Genomic DNA, 23,390 nt, shown 5'->3' with positions numbered 1-23,390 from the left:
TAAGAAGACCTTGACAGGTGACTTATAATTTAATTAATTCGTATATTATTTATATTTATGTTGATTGTAAACAGTGTTATCGATGTTTCATTAGAATCCGATGGCTATATAATGAAAATCCAATACCATTTATTCTTACTATAAAGAAATCATATTATTTAAAACATTCAAAATTCATGAGCAGCCCAAATTCTTCAGTATGCAGGTTTTTACTGAAAATGTGAGCAACCAAATAAAAATGTGGGACATCATATTTGAGAGATAACTCCCACTCACCACTCGATTTGATATAACAAAATTATAAGATCTTGTATTTAATATTAAATATTTCATAATACAAGAATACGTGTATTGAAACAAAATAGCTTTCTTAAACATATGCATGTTTCCTCATTACTTAGTTTCGAATAATGTCTATGTTCCATCGAAAAATATTGAATACATCTAGCAGAAAACTTTCAACTGCAAAAGGTTAATTTAATCTCTATCGATTAAATGGCGTAGGTACACAATTCCAGTAAGTAGCAGTGGCGTAAAATTTTGGAGCGCCCAGTATGCGTGGGGGTCCTCGGTCTGTCTTTGCATCGACGGAAACGTGGGCGACGGTGTGCGTCCGCGACCGCGAACGTGTTTCGTATTCCGTCGGGGCTCGCCTGTCACCAGGAAGATACCGGGAACATATTGGAAATATCGGAAATATTACGCCCTACTTGCGACGCCGGCCGTCCCTCGCCGGATCAGCTCGCTCCTCTCCCGAACTTCAATGGCACCGCGACCCTTTCGTTCGCCTGCTCCCGTCAAAGATGCACTTTTCACGCGCGGATAAAAATAGCCCGGTCGAAATCAATGAGCGATCCCGGCTGCGTTGCAATCAAGCTCGTTGAATAACTCGCCCACCTGGCGGCCGGTGACGTAATCAATGCCGGCGCGATGGCGACCGTCGCGGCTCGGGGCCGTGAAACTCGTGAATCGGTCGTGTTTGTCGATACTGGGATTTATCGGGCGTGCTAAAACGATCCATGTTGGGTTATTTGGTTTACGAAGAATGTGTAGATCATTTTTGGGAAGTTCAGTAAGTGGAATTATTAATGTAATTTGTACAAGAAGGTATAGATTAGTTGAGTATTTGGGAATTTTAGTGTTGAGGAGGACGATGAAATGTGGTGGAGGATGATATCTCTATTTCAAGATGGAGTGTTAGCATTAATTAATTGGTGAAGATTTGGACATTAATATTAATTGACTATTAGAAGATGGAGCATTAGAACATGAAGCATTAAGATTAATTACTTATTAGAAGATGGAGCATCAATATTAATCACCCGTTGAAACATGGAACATTAATATCAATAGAAAGTTATATGCTCCCAAATAAGGGTTCCCTTTGACAACTAATTCTCTAGTGCAGCTCTGATTACAATAGCTCCAGCATCTAATTATACCTGTTCGGAAGTACCGTATAATTATCAAAGTTCCGAACTAATGACGCCAGGAATCTGACGAACAATAATTTTCCGGAAATTTCGGGAAACGACGTCGCCTTTTAGAAAATTGCTCTCGATATCGCAAGAATCTGTTGGGAAAGCAAACGGCGCGCACGGTACAAAACATCCCCTCAGACGACTCGGTATTCTAATTATTTCACCGGCCGCATAATTCGAATACTCCAGCTATTCAGCTATGCGAAACGGCGAATTCAGGCAGCCGTAAGACCAGATTCCAGATACGAAGCCGGATATTAAGTTACGCGGCGGCCTCCGAAGTTTTGGCTTTAATTCAGACCTCGTTTCGACGTTCAAGAACTGGACTTGACCTTTCGTCTCTTCCGCATAATGAGACGGAACGAGATAAATCATGGATCTTGCTTTATGATAGGTTATCCGAGTCACCGCTCCGCGACTTGATAAACGACGAGTCTGATACTCTCCGCTACCGGTCCCCGAGATTCATTGAATTTGTATAATGTCACTCTACGATCGCGTTTTCAGTACTCGCTATCATTTATCTTCAACGTGACAAAAATTAGAAGAGAATTTATTTGAAAATTTTCAAAGCAATCTAATACATTCTGAATATTTAAAATATTATTAAGATAAAAACGAGAAGAGAATTTCATTAGAATTCATGGAGCCATTCGTTTTATTAAATACAGTTTGAAGTTAATTAATAAAAATACATTACCAACTAGAATTTCATTCTTTACTGTTTATCGTGTGGCTATCCTTCAGTGTTTATTTTAAAATGCTTATATTCTCGATGAAAGTGGATGTATTATCAATCTATGAATTCCCGTGTACATTTACAATCGCCCGATCGAGATTAAAAAATTGTTGGCATTACGCGAAATTAGTATCGCGAGGGTAACGAGGCATTATTAGAGGCGCAGAAGCGTGGCGCGAGGCGTTGAAGGCGGCAAATATCAAATGCTAGCTTTCAGCTTTGTCTCAAACGGGACAAGCGATATCAAAGCGCGAGAATGGAACGTTTGACGACGTACCGCCGGTGTTAAAATGCAAACGGACCTGTCGCGCAATTACGACACCGTCATCTTGTAAACCCGACTGTATAAACCTCACGCAGACAGATACTCTGTATCCACTGGATTCACGAGATACCTGTATGTACATCAGAGGCATCGTTAATTAAAATTAGCCCCGCCGCGTTATCGATGTATCGGCCCCTTTCAGACGGATCTTTAATTAAACTAACCAGATTAATTAAGGGGGCGATTGAAGTTTTAAGAGTCCATGATCAACAGAAATCGAGAATGAAATAAGTCGATTATTTTGCTTCATATTATTCCATTTCAAACGAATCGTATGCCAATGTCTCGCTAAATCATCCGAATTCAATAATTCGCGAACAACACGTGCTCAAAATTCAATAAAATGGATAAACGATTAACCTCACTTCTCGAATATCTTCGAATTCCAATGTTAAAACACGTAATTGATTTTTTTTACGTGTTTCTCTTTATCTTTCATTTTATGCAGTGAATCACTCCGACAAATGAACGAATCGGATATCAAACGTTTCCTCCATGAAAAACGCTCACCGCTTTCATCTTCGTACAGCCGGATACCCTTTTCCTCCCTCCGGCAACCGTTAATCGAACCAATAAATACGTCTCGAGGAGCGTTATGGTATCGCGTTCTCCGACTATTGCAGTCGTACGTAACCGTTACGACACTGTAAATCTCACGCGCGGGCTGGTGTAATCCGTGATTTTAGCATCGATGCCCGGGAAATTGATATTCGCAATCTCCGTCGGTCTCCGATCTATCCCTAGCGCGTCCGAGCCATTTAACCCTTCAGAGGACCGCAAGGAAAAGTAACGTATAAGATAGTACCCAACACACCCACCTATAAAAAATGGTTTACAAAGAAAGATGTTCATATATCTTTCTCGTTATTATTTTTCATTTAATTCCTCAACTTACTTTACACATTTAATGCATAATATTGTTTCTTAATATTTTATGTATGGTAAACGACAATTTTGATAATTGGTATAAGTCTTTTGAACCTCTTTCAACACTAGACTTCCGGAACTTCGACTTAAATTTACAGAATTTAACACCTTGGTCAATAAATATTCAATTTTAGAAATGATAAATAAAGTATATGTCTATAATTTATTATTAATAAAAGTTTGAATCGATTTTGATGGATTCTTTGTTTGAGAAACTGTAATTCCTAAGATCTATATGAACGGACACCTATCTTCCTCGGAATAATAAAACAGAATGTGCAATAAATGTCCGTAAATCTAGCGTCAAAGGTTAATGGCCAGCGACGGCGGTCCCGATCGTTAACAAAGAATGGAAGGTAAAACCCGGTATCTTCCCCTTTTTCGGTTCGCTAGCCGCGCAAGAAAGAATTTTAGCTGGCCGTAGAAAGGAGCGGGCGACGGTTTTCCTATTCGCGTTCGAATTATCTGCCGCGATTCTTTTGTGACCCCGGGTGACGTTGACCTCCGCGCAGATGAGGGAATTATCGATTCTCTTTGAAGCTTCAAAGCCGAGGAAGCTATGATCTTATTACATCGGCCAGTCCCCTTTTTGTTTAACGGGAATAAAGGGATTTCCAGGGATTTCAAGACTTAACGTTTGATGCAGGCCTACGGTGGTGCGTTTTTTTGTATTTATTGCAGATGCACCTGAACGGGGCATCGGCAAACGAAACCTCGAGCGGTGGTTAGCTTATACTGAATTTTGTTATATTTTCTTTTTATATGGATAGTAATCACTAGTGGAATTATTTAATTCTAATTAAAAATTTGAACGTATTATTTTCTTATCACTTAATCTACTGGTGTGTCAATGACAAAATTGTTGAGTAAAAGAAATGAAAATAAAAAAGGAATATTTTTGAAGGTAGAATATGGTAGGTTGATCTTTAATTTTCAGCCGACGGTATTCAATGCGAAAGTAATCATTTCCAGTCGTCAAAGCATTTAACTCTAGAATTATCCAGCAGTTAAATGGAATTTTTCCAATTTTTATATAGACACACCGAAGGTGCATTTACCTAACCTTCAATTGATTTACAATTCAGTTTGCTTCTTACTAAATTAATTTCTTTAGTAATTTCTCAAGCAAGCATCTGTTGCCTTTTCGATGATCGCAAAAAAAGCAATATAGGAATCAAACAGAATCAAATAGATTCGAAGATTTTATAGATCGTCATTTCTCACAAAAGTTGTTATACTTTCAATAGTTTGTAATTAGTACTTATAATTTACAATTTACTAGAATAATCGTATCATTAATTACTTCTGTTTTACTAAAAATATTGCTTTCTTAAACGAGTTTTCAAAATCGAATTTCTTTAAACGAGTTTCAGTCGTTTGTATCGTGCCAATGATAATGTATAGCGTTAATTCAGGAATTATAATTATTCATAATAAACAGTCCATCGACCACACATTCTCCTCCCAAGAAAACGATGTTTGTTCGCGTACCGTTTCCCACACAAAGCAGTTTCCGTGGCAAATGACGATCCACTTTCGCAAAACTTAGAGCTCGTCTTTCGAGCTCGACGGGTGTTCGAAGCTGAAGTAACCTTCTTTTCGAGTTATTTTCCACGGAGCATCGACACGTTTCATTTATCTCGAAGCCGATAGAACGGTTTCGTTGACAGCGCTCCGAATACAGATCACGTTCCGGTTTACCTTCCGTTTTTATTTTCGCCGAACGTTTTCCATGCGGGCCGGTTAATCGCTTGGTACACGTCCAAAGCGCCATTACTGGGACAGCCGATCGTAATTACGAAACTTGTTGTTCGAGTCCTTTTTTCCCCGAACGCTCGACACGCTGAAACTCTGATATATTCGCTCGATGGAAAAAGAACAACATTCATTCGCGGGACAAACGTTCCCCCCTCAACGTTCACGTGAGAGGAAAGAGGATGAATTGCTTCAGCGACGGAAAATAAATCGCCGACATCATTTCCCTGCAGTTTTTACGTTTGTCGCTGCTACTATGAACCCATTTGTTTTTCGGCTTTCTGCGTTGATTGTTCACCGAGAGCAATTGAAGGGTTCCCGTAGGAAACCGCGTAGGAGCCAAAATAGGAAAACTTCGGAAACTTCGAAAGACGAGAATGTTTGTGGTATAAAATTGAAATGCAATTTTCATTTTGTACCTAATTGTCAATAGTACTAGACGATGGCATCGTTATTAATTATATTGATTATTAATTTAACCAATGTTAACAGGGTACAGGGTTTTCCGCGAGTACTTTTCAGTTTCATTCCGCTAACAAAGACTTAACGGCATTGGTTTCCCCTTTTGTAGATCGCGTTTTATTTCAGATTTGGCAACGAACAGATGAGACTGAAGCGATACGGTGTTTTCTCTATTCTTAAATGTAAATTTAATGTACGTTTTAAGACTGGCCGCCGCATAATAAAAGTCGGAACAACCGATTTTCTCCCGATATCTGTTCGCGTTTTATGATGTTATCGAAGAAGTACAGTTTACGTCTGATCGAACGCTGTTCATTTCGCTTATGTAGGTATTCTGGCAATTCCCTTATCGGACGGCGACGTCTTGGTATGTGTCCAAAGTGGCTCGTAGAATCCTACAGACTACACTGTGTACGTAACTGAACTGTCCTGATTCGAGTGTTCGCGAAACATTCTTTGAAATAAATACGCTCGCATGCTATAATTTCATTTCTTATCGGAGACCATTAAAGGAACTTTACAAATACCACAATATCACCTATTAAAATAATACTACTAATCTGTAACCACATAACGATATATTATTCATTATCAACAAATATTTACGAAAACTTAGATTCCAATAAACATCCAAAAACAAAACAATAATAAAAATCGATAGGCATTTTCGGTCGCCAAATAACACATTGCGTACTGGTAACGAGAAATTTAAAGAAATATTTAATTTGATTCGAGTTGATTATCTATTTGAAATATATTACATAACAATATATCTGGGTTTCTCTGTGTATAATGATGTGAATTGATCTCACTGAAAATTGCCAGTCGCAATTCAATTTTCCGAAAATTGACCGGTACGCAAAGTGTTAACTTAACGTAGCAAAATAGCGAAGCTCAATATTTAATATTTAACTTATAATTCATCAGTATGTGAAATATTCGAATAAAATAGTTTAATTCCTCATTTTACGTGTGATTTCTCAAGCGGGTATCAGAAAACGATATCCAGAAAGTGTTGATTTCCAATGAAACACTTCTACAGTACAAAGGGTTAATTTCAAAATAATTCAGAATAAAATACTAACCGCAATCTTCCATGTCAGATTGAAATCTTTCTACCAGGTGCCTATAAGTAACGCCTGCGCTATTCGTAAATATCCAGCTCTAAACCGTTACCATGAAAGAGACACATTCGAACCATCAGCAGCGCTGATCCTTCAAATGGATAACCATCGGGAAAAAGCTCGTCGCGCGGTGGAAAACACGAATCCGAGGATCACGAGCAACCGCGAAGCGAATGAAATTTAACGAACCGAGTATCCGCCGGGTCCCTAACCGTGTCCCGCGCTCGGTTGACATATTTCCGACAGAAAAATAAAATTGTCGCGTGCACGGCTGTCTGTCCGGGCCACGGAAACCCAGTCACGTATCGTGTCGCGGCCGATGCCCCGTGTATTTTGCTTGACTGTCGTTAAACCGTTTGGTAACGATCCAAATAGACGAGGGAGCGGATCCGGCAGAGTTCTAATTTCCCGTCGGCGGATTTTAACGAATGCCGACGTTTCCCACTAATTGTCACGGTCGACGAAATCCCTAAGTGGCAACGGATCCTTACGTTAAACCCGTCTAACGCTCGTTTCTCGCGAGCCTATCCGGTAACCCAGTTTTCGCCCTTTCGACGCGCGGCCGCGATGTTCCAAGCGTTTTCTCCGCTTTTTCCCCTTTTTTTCCCTGCGTTTCCACGCGCGCGAGCGTTTCCTTTTTCCCTTGCGTTCCTTTCAGTCCGCCGCGATCCGGTTTCAAACCTTCACGGTCGAATACCGACGTAACGGCGACTTCGACTTTTGATTTCTGGAATCGCGAGCTGCTAATGAACGATTCGATGATGCGAACAACGAAAGATTGCTACACGGGTTTTCCTATTTTTTGGTATCTGAGAGTCAATTCAATAATTCAACAATACGCCATTTAGCTTTCCATGGAGCAGTTTAGTTCGTTAGCAACAGTTGTTTCAGTAGCAATCTTTGTAGTTACATATGACCCTTAATGGAACAATGCCATGTAAGTGTAATGGCACTTTTACTTACTGGGTTCAATACCGCGTATATGGCGGCAAAAATCATTCTATTATTTTTGTCACTGTTATTGTGGTAACATTTACAATTAACACGTTCAGTATTGCGCTAGGTTACTTCTGTGAATTTGTTTCCTCTTGTTACCTATGTTACGGTATTCTTTGGCGATAAGTAAACTCGAAATACTCTCAGTCCATTAATAAAAGAATTTCATTCTTCACCTTCCCACACTTCACGCCGTAAGTCACCAAATAAGAACACAAGAGAAAGTAATTCAATTTTCTTCATCCAAAATATTGAATACCCACAGTTCCCACCAATTTTGTATTCCCAACGCTTTAATACTCTTCTGTGGCCGTAATCTCCCTTATTTCAGGAATGTCAAGAATCTGTCAATATACTTTACGTCGATCAAATGGCGATTAACTAAAATTCTTGATCACAAATATGTAACGCCGGTAATGGAAGCGTTGAAAAATTCTCGGCCGCAAAGCTAAATAGTTGCGCGCGTCCAATTAATTCGTTGACGGTATTCGAATTGCGCAGCTGCTCCTCCGTGCGCGTCGCCGCCATTAATTTCGAGCGGTGTCTTGAAAGTTCCCGCGCGCGGGAATCGACTAGAGGCTCGTTAGGATGCCTCTCGACGGGTCCCGCTAATCCGGCTCGCCGAGAATCAAACGACGATCGCGAGGCTCGAGCACCCTGCCGCTGGTAACTGTGTCAGAAGATCGGAGAACTTCCTCTGCAAACGTTTTTTTTTCTTTTAGAGCGTCACTCGTAAGTACTAACGGCCTGGAAACATAAGTTGGCATTTTCGCGGCAGGCCGCCATATTAAAAGCACGCCGGCTTCTCTTGGTGAACTTCTGACCTAGAACGTCGCGCGATTACGAAAATCTCTGAACGCCAGAATTTTTCTTCAACACGTTCGCTACCAGCGCATATCTCGGTGACGGTCTCCTCAATTATAATATTTCCTTCGATCCAGTAAATCTAAACGAAATATTAGAAAAATGAAACTGAAACGAGTCATTGAGTTCCTAAATGTAATGTCGTAGTTTAATTTCTGATAATAGTATCTGTATGATTAATTTCATTTTCGTTATGTAAATCATAGAATTACGGCCATCACAAATATGTGACGCTGGTAGCGAACGTGTTAACATATTGTTGACCGGCAATTCCATGCAGAAGCTATCTCATGTCACCGGTTGTTATTTCGTAATTAAATATGAAAGTGAAACAGTCCAAATAAACTTCAATATACTTTATTTACGTGTAATGAATTGAAATATAATTTTGAATATTTTGCTTTTGCAATGTTCTATATTGCCCTGTGTTTCAAAAATTGAAATAGCTAATGCAAGTGCAAACACCGGTTAACTCGTGACCGATCAACAATGTGTTAACACGGCTGCGAAAAGCGTTAGGTTTTCTGTGTCACTTCTTCTGCTTCTAGAAAAGATGAAAATGAAGAATTATTAATTATTTGGTGTCAGAATTCTTACGTTACACTATTATTTAGTTATTAACGCTACTGAACATTTTCATTTGATATCAGTCATTTCGCAAGGAATTATTTTTTTGTAATTATTGAATATAGAACTTTTGAGTAGTGAAGATTGTGAAATGAAGTAGGATTTAGTAGAATGAAGTAGGAAAGTAGGATTTTATTAAATTTCAGCGGATTACCGTTTTATCAAGGAAGAATGAAAAGGATTTATTCGGTTCTTTATTTTGTTCGGTAAATTGTGCGGGAAGCATGATTGTTGAATGGAACATTGAGATTTTATCGAAACAATTACTTGAATTTCCGATACTTTTCCTTGTTTAATACATTTGATAAAGCTGGAAGCTTACTCCCAAAGTAGGTGAAATCCAGTTTTTTATCACAACTCTCAGCTGTAGTTCCCAAGGCGATGTAGTTCGTAAAGCAGTACTGCAGTTTCGAAAGTGTTCTTTGAAACTGCTTGCTCTTGGAAATTAAGTCCCGATTCGTACTGAATACATTAATGCATTCTATTTCCATTCCCAACGCGTTAACGCGTCGAATGGCGCGCGATTTCACGCAGCAAAGTACACGAAACGATGGAAACATATCAAATCTTTAAATTAAAATGCATTATTATTGCACGTTTATCTTGCTGAAAATAATCACATTAGCTACCCTTGTAGTAACTCGATTTCATTTAGTTTGACCTCGTATCCAGTCAAACAACTAATTATAAAACAAAGCTAACCAAATTAAACAATGAATTTTTCTCAATAAAAATTCAGACAGAAAAGAAACAAAATTTGAAGAACTGATTAACACGTTGACGAAAATTTAGAGCGTATGACATTACTCATCCTATCGTAACAAACGCATTAGATTGAATTAACAATGATTTAATATCAATTATTTATTTATTTAGTATACGGGCTTCAACCCTTTGGTACACAAAAAACAATAAACTATAAAGACACAGATAGATTATACAGAAAAGTCGTAGGAGGCCAGAAATCGCATGATATTATTTCTAAAAGTAATAGGAGAGGAAGAAAAATTGAGAGAACAGTAAAATCTATTAACATTAATAAAAATTCTATTTAGACTATTGAACTGGCCGTAAACCGCCCTATGAGCTTCAGTACGTAATATTAGATGGTGTCTCATAGATGACCGAGATGTATTTAAATAAAATTTGGATAAGATCCCAGAACAGCAAGAGAGACCATTTAATATTTTAAAAGCAAAAATAAGATCGAATAATATTCTACGACATTGAAGAGATAAAAGGTTATCATAACTCTCAAGTAACACTACTATTTAGCTACCTAAACATATCAATACAACAGTTCTCTCCTCACAATTATTTTCAAATGATCCAGACGCCTTGGTCGACGTGTTAATCCGACAATACGAGAGTCGATGCAAAGTGAAAAGAAAATGCAGAGATTGAAACTTCAAACCCCGTCGTTCAACCAGTACGTATTGTTAAATCAAATTAAGAAGCGCAAACGTTTGAAAGCTCGTTCACGGGACCCCAACTAAACGTTGTCTAGCATAAGGTTACCGGTCGGTAAATAAGAAATGTTGACCGTGGACATCGATACGCGTTCTCCCTTCGAAGGAGCCGGTGATCCTCGAGCAAATTGCAGAGCTCGGCGATGAGCGAGCGTCGTGTGTGCCCGGATAGTTCATATTTCATGAGGATCGAACCGTATCAAACATTCCGAGCAGGCTCCAAGTGTTTGTTGCGCGACGATAAGGGTCAACGGTTCGCCGGTGGGGAACGTCGCGGGGGTGGTTCCGCAACAGCAATATCTGTTGCCGGAGATCTCAACGTCTATCCCTGCTCCACCGGAAGCTCGGATCCAGCATCCGTTGTTCGGCCGTTTCGACGCGACGCGGCGCGAGCTTTCCAGCTGGGAACGAAATCCGCGAGAAAAGATTCGAAGCTGCTAGAAGCAGCGCGCGGATGATGGCTGGAGTTACGATCTCACCGTGACTCGCCGGATTTTCCGGTGTTATTTATCCGTTCCCGCGTCTCGACGACGGGAACATTCAATAGACAGACAAATGGATCCTCCTTTCTTTCGCTCGGATAATTTATGGGAATTTTCTAAGGAAATAAACGTGGAAGAAAGTTTTTTTTTAATCAATTTTGGTTTCGTTTGAAGCATCGGCGATGTTGATGCTGGTGCGTAGTTTAATACGGGATTTCTTATGTTTTGAAGTTGCGAGGGAAACGTGATTTATGAAGCATATTGACTGTTAGATGGTTTTCTGGATTTATGGAAGTTTGGGAATGAAAAATTGCACGGAGTCGAGGAAATATGTGGAGCATCTAAAGTGTAGTGTTCTGTGTAACACTTTTTAGGAAGAAGTGTTCCTTTGGAAAAATATCAACCTTTTTAATTATGTTCTTGAAGGTTTGAATTTGTAGGAAAACCTATAGTCTATTGGTTATAGTTGCGAATATTTTAATTCAAGGAATGTTTGTGCTTAGATTGTTTTTCGAGGGGGAGCGTTGTAGTATGTAGGAGTGTGTCCGCTAGCGAAAGGCGTCACGTGGGAAGGTTTCTTTCCTATAACTACGTAAGAAGTTTCTAGTGTCTGTGCTCTCAGGGTGAACGTTTTTAGTATGCCATGGAGTGCAATTTTCGATCACAAGTCTTGCGTGAACCTCTCCGACATCTGCTTGAAACTCCGATTTCTTACATTGGGGGAGTTTCTTCGAGAGCGCGAACGACTCATGAAATATTTTCACGAAGTACTTCTCCGTGAAACTTCGTATTCTTTCCCTTCTTCTGACGACCGAATGCTTCTTCCCTGACAGTTCCGTTTTGACGGTGGAAATGTTGCTTAACTTCAGTCGTCGAGTATTGACGGACCGTTTACTTTTTAAGGACTTCTCGAAGAATGCTTTTATTCGAAAAATACCCTGACCAATGAAATTTGTATTTTACCATTTTCATAGTCACGTGGACCTGGAGCTTAATATTTAAATAAATTTAAAAGCAAAAGTAATCTTCAAGTTGATTACATTAACTCACTTATAATACAACGCTTACTTTGAGTTACTCATAATTATGCAACTATATTTAATAATATTACATTCAATAAATACAGCATTCCGAAACTCAACATACGTATTCAGAATCAACAAATTCGAAATATTAAGAAAGTTATACAATATTCCAATACAAAAATATTTCGCGTTCGTTGATACGCAGCAGACATTTTCCGAAACATTCTCAACGATGCAATTGGGTTAAATAAATACACTATGTCCGAGCAATTCGAATAATGCCCATCAATCGCTCGCCAAAAATCCTCGAAATTTTACGATCCTGCGAGCATCTTCTCCCTGCATTCGACGGTTTCGCTGACGCCGCGCCTTCAGTCGCACTGACGCTTTAAAGGGTGGCACCCCCTAAAGACGCCCCAAATATCAGTAGACTTTAGGAATTCTTTGGTTAATAACTGTTAAGTGAAAACGTCTATCTTTTCTTAGTGTAAAACTGTAACCTCCTGCTTTGCATTCATATTTCTTCTAATCCAAAATGTTACAAAATGGCGCAATTATTCTCTAAAACCTGAAGCTTATTTTTCGAAATGAAAACAAGTTTTCGCACTTCAAATTGTCATTTCCATAATAATGAAAATTTCAAGAAATCCGTAGGCTGCAGTTAAAAAAATATATTCCTATTCACAAATCCACAGAAACATCTTCAGATGTAGCAGTCGTCAGCAATCGGCCAATAACGGAAGTTTCACGAAAACAGCAAATCCTGCGAATGCGCCATTTTGTGACATTTCAGCCTAAAAAAAATATAAACATAAAACAGAAGATCACAGTTGTACACCTAGAAAAAAGTCAGAACTTTTCACTGAATAGTTATCAGCGAAACAGTTCCAAAGTATACCTACGTTTAGGACGTCTTTAGGTGGCGTCCCCCCTTAATGTCGCGGTGGATCACCATCGTTCGATCCTCTCCCCGAAGAATCGGCTCGGCGTGACACGGCTGCGTCCCCACTAAATTCTTCGTCGTCGTAAATCTCCACCCTCGATTTCTCGTTGCCGCAATAAATACGAATCGTCGACGCGGGCTGTCTGACTTCGCGCTGCGAGGACGCCCCGGGCACTTTCGCCCCGCGTGCCGGCCGTGCGTCCTGATTTTCACGGGGAATTAAAAGTTCTCTCATCCCCGACAGGATGTATAGGTATATATAGAAGTATGTACACACAGCTGTACAACCGACCGGAGAGATTTCCGGCGGTTCCTCCGTGACGAAGAATTTCCCCCGAGACTTCCGGGACCACCTAACTTTCCAGCATCGGAAGGTTTTCTTTCTTTCCCCGGGAAACGCGTATCTCCGTGTGAACGTTCTTCGAGACGGATGAAAATGTCCTGGGCCTCTTTGTGCCGATTGTTTCGCTGTTGCAGGGTGAGAATAATCGCGGATGGAATGAGACCTCGACGTTATTTTCATGGACGAGCAACGGTCTTCGAGGACACCGGTAACTTTTGGGGTTGGGTTTCTTTCGGCAGTCCTCCGAACTGATTTTCTTTATCGCGTCCTGTTGTTTTGTTTATTTCTTATGTTTACGATATTAAATTGTATTTATTTTAGGTTTGATTATCGATGTTCCTTTTTTTCCATTTTATATGTTCTATATTTGATTATTGATGTTTCTTTTTTTTCATTTTATTTGTTCATTTGATTATTCATGTTTCTTTTTTTCATTTTATTTGTTCACTCGATTATTGATGTTTCCTTTTCTTCATTTTATTTGTTCTATATTTAATTATTGATGTTTCTTTTCTTTTTTAATTTTATTTGTTCATTTGCTTATTGATGTTCCCTTTTCTTCATTTTATTTGTTCTATATTTGATCATCATACTTTTTCTGTATTTGATTCTTGATGTTCCTTTTCCTTAAATTGCATTCGTTTCATATTTCATTATTGATGTATCTTTCTTTAAGTTCTACTTGTTTCATATTTAATTATTTCATATTTAATAACGTCGTTCAATCGTTATAATTGATTATATCGTACCTATCTCTCAGTATAGAATAACTAACTAATTAACTTAGTGTTCAAAGAAAATCCCGTTTAAAAACATATAAAACACAAGCTTCTTTTCCTCTATATTACAAATTCCAATTCTCACATCAAAATACACATTTCCTTGGACTCTAATCTACAAACTCATTCTCCACACATTTCCCCCAAACGAATCAAATTAAAAGATAAATCAGATCGAGGCAAGAATCCAATCCACGTCAATCACGTCGCAAACAATATTTCTCGTTTCTTATTTCTTAACTGCAACGGAAAGATCAATAAATTCTTCACTTTTTATTACTCATATTCAAGTACGTTTATTCCTCTACTCTCAAAAAAAACAGCCGACCCGATTTGTTCCGGTTTACCCTGTACAGAAACAAGTTCCTGGAGCAGCTCGCCTGAAAAAAGAGGAAGTTCCCGTCGCCAGCGTTGTTTCCGCATGAAAATTCGCGAAGTTCCTACGGCGGGATAACAAGTTTCCAAAGCCGGTTGTTCGGCGTCGCGGGCTCGCGACACACCCCGTATACAAATACCGCGGCGGTGCAGACACTTATTCGCATACTGGAGGCGTCTTAGCTTGTATCCCCGCATTTCCCGGGGGAGAACGGCTGGGAATGGATGGAGAGGCACCGCGACGAAATTGATTGAGACGTATCTCCGTCTCGGACGGATATTAAAACAGTCTGCGTAGGAAAGGAGAAAATAAGCGTACGAGTGTCGGGAACCGTATTCCCATTGGAAAGTGTTGCCTCGCGAATTGCGTTATACTGATAAAGTGCTGTACCTGTAGTGATAATGCAGGAATAAGTGCTTCGATGATTCATGCTTTTCGAGATATTCATCTTGTAATGGATCGAGGAATATGGACAACCTTAGAATGGTATTGTCATTGACAAATCAACGGATATTTTGAGTTTTGATGTTGAAATTGATGGGAGTTATAAGAAAGGGATTTTGGTTTGAAGAGTTAGATAATTAGGTAATCAGTGGAAGGTTCTCCAGTAATCTCAGTAAACTTCACCGTACTTGTTTAATTTGACCTATTCGTTGTTTATTTTCTTACTTAACAAATGCCTCGGCAGCCTTGTACAATTGAAACCCACGATGTTCTTATAATTCTCCAAGTAATTTACTAATGTTTATTTATGAATTTTAAATAATTTTTCAAATAGTGTAAATCGTTTGTAAAAACGATTATCTAATGCTGTGTTATACTACAATTTAGTGTCTTGAAAAGTTTGACTCGACAAGAAGATGGAAGATACGCTGCTAATATGTGATCCTTATAAAGATTCTAAGAATATATTTGTTATTCGTAACAATATTCGAATGAAACTACTTATTTTTCAAATCATTTTGAATATTATATACCTTCAAGAGCATCTATAATTACAAAATAAGAAAACTGAACTACCACAGTGATCAGTGTCAACACTAGAACTACCAAACAGGTCAAAATGATCCATTCCTGATTTCCCTTTTCTATATTGAAAAGTTAACCGACGATTTTCGAAGAAATAACTAAAGAAATTGATGCAATAATGCCCAAATTAAACTGTAAGTCAGTAGAAATCTCAGTAGATGCACTCTCGGAGTTTCCACAGAAAAACTGTGATCGATTCGACTGTTTGGTAGTCTGTGTTAAACGTGTATCGTCGAGATATATACATTTCAGCAAGCAACAGCAGAGGCACAGAGAAAAAACCAGGGGGCGAGCTCACGAAAAATTCCTACAGATAAATCGAACCCATCGGATTAAATTTAATAATAGAGAGACGGCCAATCTCGGAGAGTAGTTGGCGGCTGCCTTCCCGTCATCAATGTTTAACCATCCCCGAAAACGCACGCCGCCCCGGATGAACCGGAAGAGAGCGCGAATACAACCATTCGAGACTTTCGTTCGCAATTGCGTGTACGCGGCCGATTTATATCGCCGACATTTCGCCGCGGTGAACTTGCTGGTGATCGTTCCGCTACCGGATCGTCGAATAAATAATTCAGCCCAAGTCTGTGGCTCTTGAACGCCGCCCCTACTGATTTTCTGCATTTCAAGGGAAGTTGGCGGGTTTCGTGTTTGAATTTCGCGCGGCCACTTTCAAACGAGTTGCTTTCAGCATTTACAGCTTTTTGGATGGACAAGGAAAGTCTTAGAATTGTTTTCGAGACACGATTGTTTTTATTTGATTTTCTTTGGTATGAATTGAAATTAATATTATTGTCGGAATGGATGTATTTGAGTGTGAGAATAGATATATTAATGAGTGATGAACGCACGTTTTGAATGAATGTTCAAAGCATTGGAATATTCTAGAGTAAATTGATTTTCTCTATATTGATTTTTGTGTTAATAATGTTCGTTTTTTATGAATTTAGAATATTCCAAATATACGTGAAGTTAATGCATGATAATGAAAGAATGTTCTAGAAAGTGTGCGAGTGCGAGACAAGAGTATCTGAGTGTATAAATTTTATTGTGAGTTGTCATGAAATAATTGTACTGTTTCAAATAAAACTCTCTTTCTCCTATATTATTGTAGTAGATGCTATTATATTAGAACTCTTGGAAACTACTTATATATTATATATTATATTTACTATACTTCTTGATACTGTTTAGTAAAAAGCATTAGTTCCCAGAATTCACATTCTTAGAAAATTACTAAAAAAGTCAATAATGTCACTAAACAGAACCCAAATCCAGAATTTCACTTTATTAACCCTTTGCACTCGAGAAGCGACTCCCAGTCGCCAAATGATTTAATACAGCGAAATTATAAACCTTGGTATTTACCATTAACCTTTGTACACTGCAGCAGTACGTGAAATATTCAAAGAAAATATCTTTGTTCCCTAATTCATGTGTGTTTTCTTGATAAATTCATTTTAAAGAATCTCCACTACGTCTAATTACAGACTATTGAATATTTCAAGTGAAAAGCTGTCGAGTGCAAAGGGTTAACACGATATTTAAAACATTTGCATAATATATTACTACCGTAGAATCTACGAACGCAACATTATATAAATAAATCATGTTTCTCATAATGTCTGTAACAACTATTTGACAGTCTTCTCGATACAAGGTGCCGCCACGGAAGAATATCCGATTGAAAATCGAACACTTTTGTCCGAAATGTTTATTGCATCAGGCTCGAAGGAACTCAATGACTCGAGCTCCCAAAGTGCATGCTCATACATAATTCATAGAGCGGTTCCTTTCGGTCGGCCGCGGAAAACGCTCGGAGCGCGTTAGTCCCGAAGAAAGGTAACGCAGTGTTACACCTGTCAGAGCAATTCGCTGGTACCTGGATCATGCGACCTTCCAAAAGTCGGCCGCTAAGAGATTGCGCCCAACAAATGAAATTACCGCGGCGGCCGCAGAAGCACTTTCTTCTCCGAGCGACGGACCCTACCGTCGATTATCATCCCCCGAAGTTCCACGGGCCGACGGGGGTGTAATAATATTGACGGTCACGCTTGACGGCGGCCTCGAAAAATGTACTTACCGGAATTTCTAAATAGTTGATGAGCAGGCGAGCCGAGCTACACCCTTCTGTTACCTTTATCAACCCCGCTTCGCTTCCCAATTTGCCACTTACGTATTACGCGGACCACTTTCGTTTCGTAACCGCGGGAGACGCTGGTCACTCATTTGCGTTCGGGTTAATACTCATTGAATATTATAACACATTGACACGTTCCGTGCCACGTGTACCATTTGTGGTACATAATTTTTCTGAGGAAACATGTTTTGCGAGGCATGTGTCGAAGAATAGTGGTACGCGAGACAACGAAAACGTAATGAAATATCAAAATATCTTAAAAGTCAGCGAAACCTTGAATGTTAACACGTTGACTGCCACGAAAACCTTCAGAGCTTTATGTATCTTATTCTTTCTATAGCAAAGATGTAAAGCAAAAATTATTAATTCTTTGATATGAAAATTTTTATATTGCCCTATTATCTATTCATTTCCGTTATGGAAAATTTGTATTCGAAATCAATTGTCTTCCAAGTCATACTTATTTTCTTGTCATTTCAAAGCTTCGGTCATCGGTGACCGCCGTGGCAGTCAAGGTGCTAACCTATCAGTTAAAAAAGCAGTATGGTTTATAATCAAGGTATAACCGAAATTTCCGGAACGGAATGTGATAATTTGGATGTACGAATGAACGGTGAACGTGTGTGCGATAGATGAACGGCGATTAGAATATATTGATTATCTGAGTTATTGATTTTTGCGTATTAACGCTGTTCGTTTTAATGAATCTAGAATATTCCGAATACACGCGAAGCTCGTGCATGGTGACGAAAGAATGCTCTGGAAGGTGTCGAGTGAAATGGAATGTGAACGTATATATTAGGCGAGTGATCGGTGTTGGGGAATCGTATGTTTCGAGTTGTGACGTTATATTGTGTATTAAACTTCGTGCGTTATTGTTTGCGGATCTTTTATGTGCTATAAATGCGTGTAAAGTGAATAAGCATCTTTCATTGATTTTCTGTCGACGTTGACTTCAAGGTAACTTAAAGGTCATGTTGTGTAAACAAGTTTGTGAACTATGTAACTTTGTTCATTGATAAATGACCATGACTCGGGTTGACGTTTTAATGACCTTAATAATTCGCTTTGTTAACCCTTTGCACTCGAGAGGTGACTCTCAGTCACCACATAATTCGATACAACAAAACTATGAAGTTGAATATTTAATATTTCAGATTAAATTTTGCATTACTACGCGAAACAGTTAAATAAAACACCTCTGTTGCTTAATTTATCTATGAATTATCGTTAAATTAGTTTCAAACAATATCACCTATATCTCGTCAGAAAATGTTGAATATTTCTATTGAAAAACTTTCGAGTGCAAAGGATTGAACTGTGCATTATTTTGTTTTACGTATTAAGATTATTATATAGTATGTAGACTCTAATGCTAGTACGGTGAACGAAGTAAATAGCCTCTCCGAGGTTAAACACTGTAAATAGCAACCTTCCATCATATTTTCGTTAAGGTTAAGCACACTTTCGCATGGAGTTATTTCGAAGTATGCTGCTTCTTAGAATCATTATTTTCTTACGTTTCAGTGACACTCGACGCTTAGGAAACTTGTTTTTAAAATAATATACCAAGTAGCTTTTAGATTTTCTAAGCATATAAAAACTGTAGGGTCGAATTAAAATCATGCTAAAATATCTTTTATACCGCAATATTTAATCATCAGAGATTTGTTTTCACTAGGCCAGTCATTATTTCTAATACATCACTTCACAAAAACGAAATTCGAAAATTGGAGAACTAAACGTACTTAAAAATAGAGTAACAGCTTATTAATCCTTATTAAATATATTTTACAATTTATACACCCCATTCTTCACGCAATTATTTCTCATTAATTCTAATGTATGTAATTCTAGGTAATAATATCTTGAGTCTCTCAAAACTCTTCTAATATAAATTTCATTAACACGTTGAACGCCGCAGTACTTTACAGAGCAAAATACAAAAAATGGGGAAAATATAACATAATATTAAATATTTTATTATATTATATTAAATATAATATAACATATAATTATATTAAATATAATATAATATAATAAAATATAATATTAAATCATTTGATTGAATTGCATTATCATTATTGCACATTCATCTAGCTGAATGTCACCGCATTAGGTAGTATTATTTATAATATAGAAATATTTTCAAATAATCAACGTGTAATCGAACGAACTATGGTAATTCGATTTGGTTTGGGGTCACCGGTGATTAAAAGAAAACTCGAATTTCAGATGGTAGAGTTGAGTATCTGATTTAATAGAATGAATGTCGTAATTTATGAATTGAATCGAGACGTCAGCTAAGTATACTCACGGAGAACGAGATTGGCCTGTCGTCTCCCATTTCTAGAGTCACATTGTTTACGTCGAAACAATGCTTGTCATTTCCACGGAAATCTTAAAGCGAGGGCATCCCGAAAACTTCGAACAGTCGGTGGAATTCTCTTCTCGGGTGCTCGGAGGGTGCAGAGTGAAAAAAATTCAGGGAAGGAATTCCGATTGTATTGTTTTTGCTAACTGAAAGCACTCGGGCTGTCCATTGACGAGCACGAGACGTCTCATTACCATATCTCGACAAAGTCTCGGCGAAAGTCACGGTTGATTGTTTCGTCCTGAAGGAAATATTCCTGGACAGGTATTACCGAGTTCTTGCCTCAAAAGCACGATTATTGCTGACACAATTGCCCCGCGTCTGGAAGTCGATCATCTTAAGATCGGACGGCGCGTCTCGATAAACGAAATCCCATCTACGATGGAATCCTATTAGCAGCTTTATTAACCACTTGCGCTGGAAATGAATTCAGAAATTTGGCAAAGTCCCCTGCGATGAATTTTGATTTTACCTATTTTACACTGATATGTATACAATCAAACTTGTTTTTGTACGGTAGATAGGGACCGCATAAAAAGAACCGCGCAAAAAAGTGTTCAGAAATTTACGAAAAAGTGAGGTAGTGCTTTCAAACAAAATAAATAATTAAATTACACAATGCACATAATTCACTGCTACTCGCCGTAGTCCAAAATGCGCATCTTCTTGTGAAAAGAAAAGAAATCGCACGAAAAACAAAACGCATAGAAAAGAACCGCACAAAACAGGTTTCACTGTACTAATTTTGTTTGTTAATCATTCTGTATAAAGTGATACATTTCGAAGTAATCTAATAGGCGTAGTGCAACAAGATTATCAATGTGTGAAAGACATCATTGAGAATTTTGAGGTAGAAACGTCTCGACGTACGTGACACGTCTTTCCAGCGCAAGTGATTAATTACAAGTAGAAACCAATAGTATAGAGAATTTGTATTTATAGTTATTGATTTCTATATGTGTCACAATTGGTTTACGAAAGAGTGATGTTAATATAAGGAAGAGTATATAATTAATTTATGAGTGAATTCGGGAGAAATATTCTTTAGAGTGTAAAATACGGTAGAAGAATGTATTTAAAATACAATACAGAAGGCTCATTCATGTGCGTTCAGTTGCACGTTAGAAGAATAAAATGATGAACAGAAGTAATTGAAATTGTCTAGTTTGATTTATTTGATATAATAATTGAAATTGTCTACGTTTATCTACTTTATATAGTATTTGAAATTAGATAACTTCATCTGCTTCATATAATATTCGAAACTATCAAACTTTACCTACTTCGTGTAATATTTGAAATTACCTAACTTTATCTACATTATATAATAAGTGAAATTATTAAACTTTTCCTACTTTAAATAATAATCGAAACTATCAAACTTTACCTACTTCATATAATATTTAAAATTACCTAACTTTATCTACATTATATAATAAGTGAAATTATTAAACTTTACCTACTTTAAATAATAATCGAAACTATCAAACTTTACCTACTTCATGTAATATTTGAAATTACCTAACTTTATTTATTTAATATTATAGTGATCCCGCACAAGCCCCCAGTTTATAGTGGGGCTACTATTATTATAGATATTGAAAAGGTGGATCTTCAGTAAAAAGAGAATTAGGAAACAATATATATGCATTTAATGAGATAAAGAAACAGTATGGACAACACGTAAAAATACAACTTAATACCACGAAGGCCAACACACGACTCTCCATCACGCACAAAATGTTCTTCACGCTCTCTCACCAAAAAGTACCCCTCGCACGCATTCCCACTCGCTTTTAACACACACCCCCATTCGCTCTGTCTTTCTCACCCTTGCACCCTTCTAACTCGCATCTTTCGTCCATAGTCAAAATTCACGCAGTCACGTACACGCTTCTCTCACGGTCCAGTCGCTCAGTTCCAGACACTCTTCCTCGTATTCTTTCAGCGACTCGAAATTTTCTAAACGCAGTCACACTATTTTCCAAACATCCCGGCGCCGATCGTCGCAATACGACCTGGTCACCCTTACGCACGCACAACAAATTCATCCTACAATACTTTAACCTACGCTAAATAATTCTAGATACTGCAATATAATAATTACAATTACCCAACTTCACCTACAATAAAAATTGAAACCATCTACCCATAACGTTCACCTTCCACCCCTTCTTCCATCCTAAACAACAGTTCCCCCGCGACCAAATCCAACCCCCTGCCATCAACAGTCATTCGCACCTACCACCCCTCGCCATTCAATTCCACATTCACAAAGTCTCTTTTCGTTCTCCCATTAATCTCCATTTTGTCCCACGGGAGTGCGATCAGCGAAACGTCCCTCATTAAACTTCTTCTCGAATGTGGCCCACCCCAGCCGCGTCCCATAAAAATCTGTCGTTACGTATCGACGGGACTCCGCTCGCTGTCGCCGTGAATCTTACCGAAACCGAGTTCCGATTTGTTCCAATTACGAAGGGCGGCCCATAAAATCCACCAGCGAGACGCGTTTCCTGCCCGCGCTCCGCCCGTACGCGTATAATCGATGGTTCACCCCCGCCGGGGGAATCTCATGGCGTCTAACTGTCGCATGACTCATTTCAGGCGGCGGGCTGGCGCGTCCGAAGATGACACTGAATCTGGACGCCGGGAACGGGGCGAACAGCGCCGGCGGCGCGGGTCAGCTCGCGCCGAAAAAGCCTGGCGGCCTGAGCCTCGGATTGCCGTTGGAGATCAGCGCGGCGCGTGGATCCGCCGACCTCGTCGACGTGGACCTCCCTCTCGAGAGACAAGGGTACGTCGTTCGAATTTATTTGATCGCCAGAGACGAGCGTCGCCGTCGACCTCCATGCGCACTTACGGTCACTTCGCGTTTGCTTTCGGAGATCTTGCGGGGTATTCGAATGCTGTTGTTCCGTCCTATGCGGAACGCCGTAAGTAGAAATTCTCGAAGTTTAGTTTATGACATGAACGGGATAGACAGTTTATTTTAGTGTTTATCCTTCGTCGATATTTTAGAGTTTCAGTTTCTACAACCGTCATCTATCCGTCGCGGTAGGTAAAGTTTATCTTAGTTCCTTGGAATTTCATACAATGGCTTTAGATTTTCGTTTCATCCGTCTTGACACTA

General features: G+C 38.8%; 1 protein-coding gene across 1 annotated transcript in view; it reads left to right on the top strand.

Moving 5' to 3' along the window:
- The window catches only part of hwt (SH2 domain-containing adapter heavyweight), a 165,779-nt gene that overhangs the window by 137,077 nt on the left and 5,312 nt on the right, over positions 1 to 23,390 (top strand). Inside the window, exon 6 of the mRNA XM_076371176.1 lies at positions 22,865 to 23,054. Coding sequence (XP_076227291.1) covers positions 22,865 to 23,054 — 190 coding nt within the window. The remainder of the gene's footprint in view (positions 1 to 22,864; positions 23,055 to 23,390) is intronic.

The sequence above is a fragment of the Nomia melanderi genome, chromosome 10 (assembly GCF_051020985.1).
Source record: "Nomia melanderi isolate GNS246 chromosome 10, iyNomMela1, whole genome shotgun sequence".
Taxonomy (NCBI): Eukaryota; Metazoa; Arthropoda; class Insecta; order Hymenoptera; family Halictidae; genus Nomia; species Nomia melanderi.
This window is presented reverse-complemented; position numbering and strand designations above follow the sequence as displayed.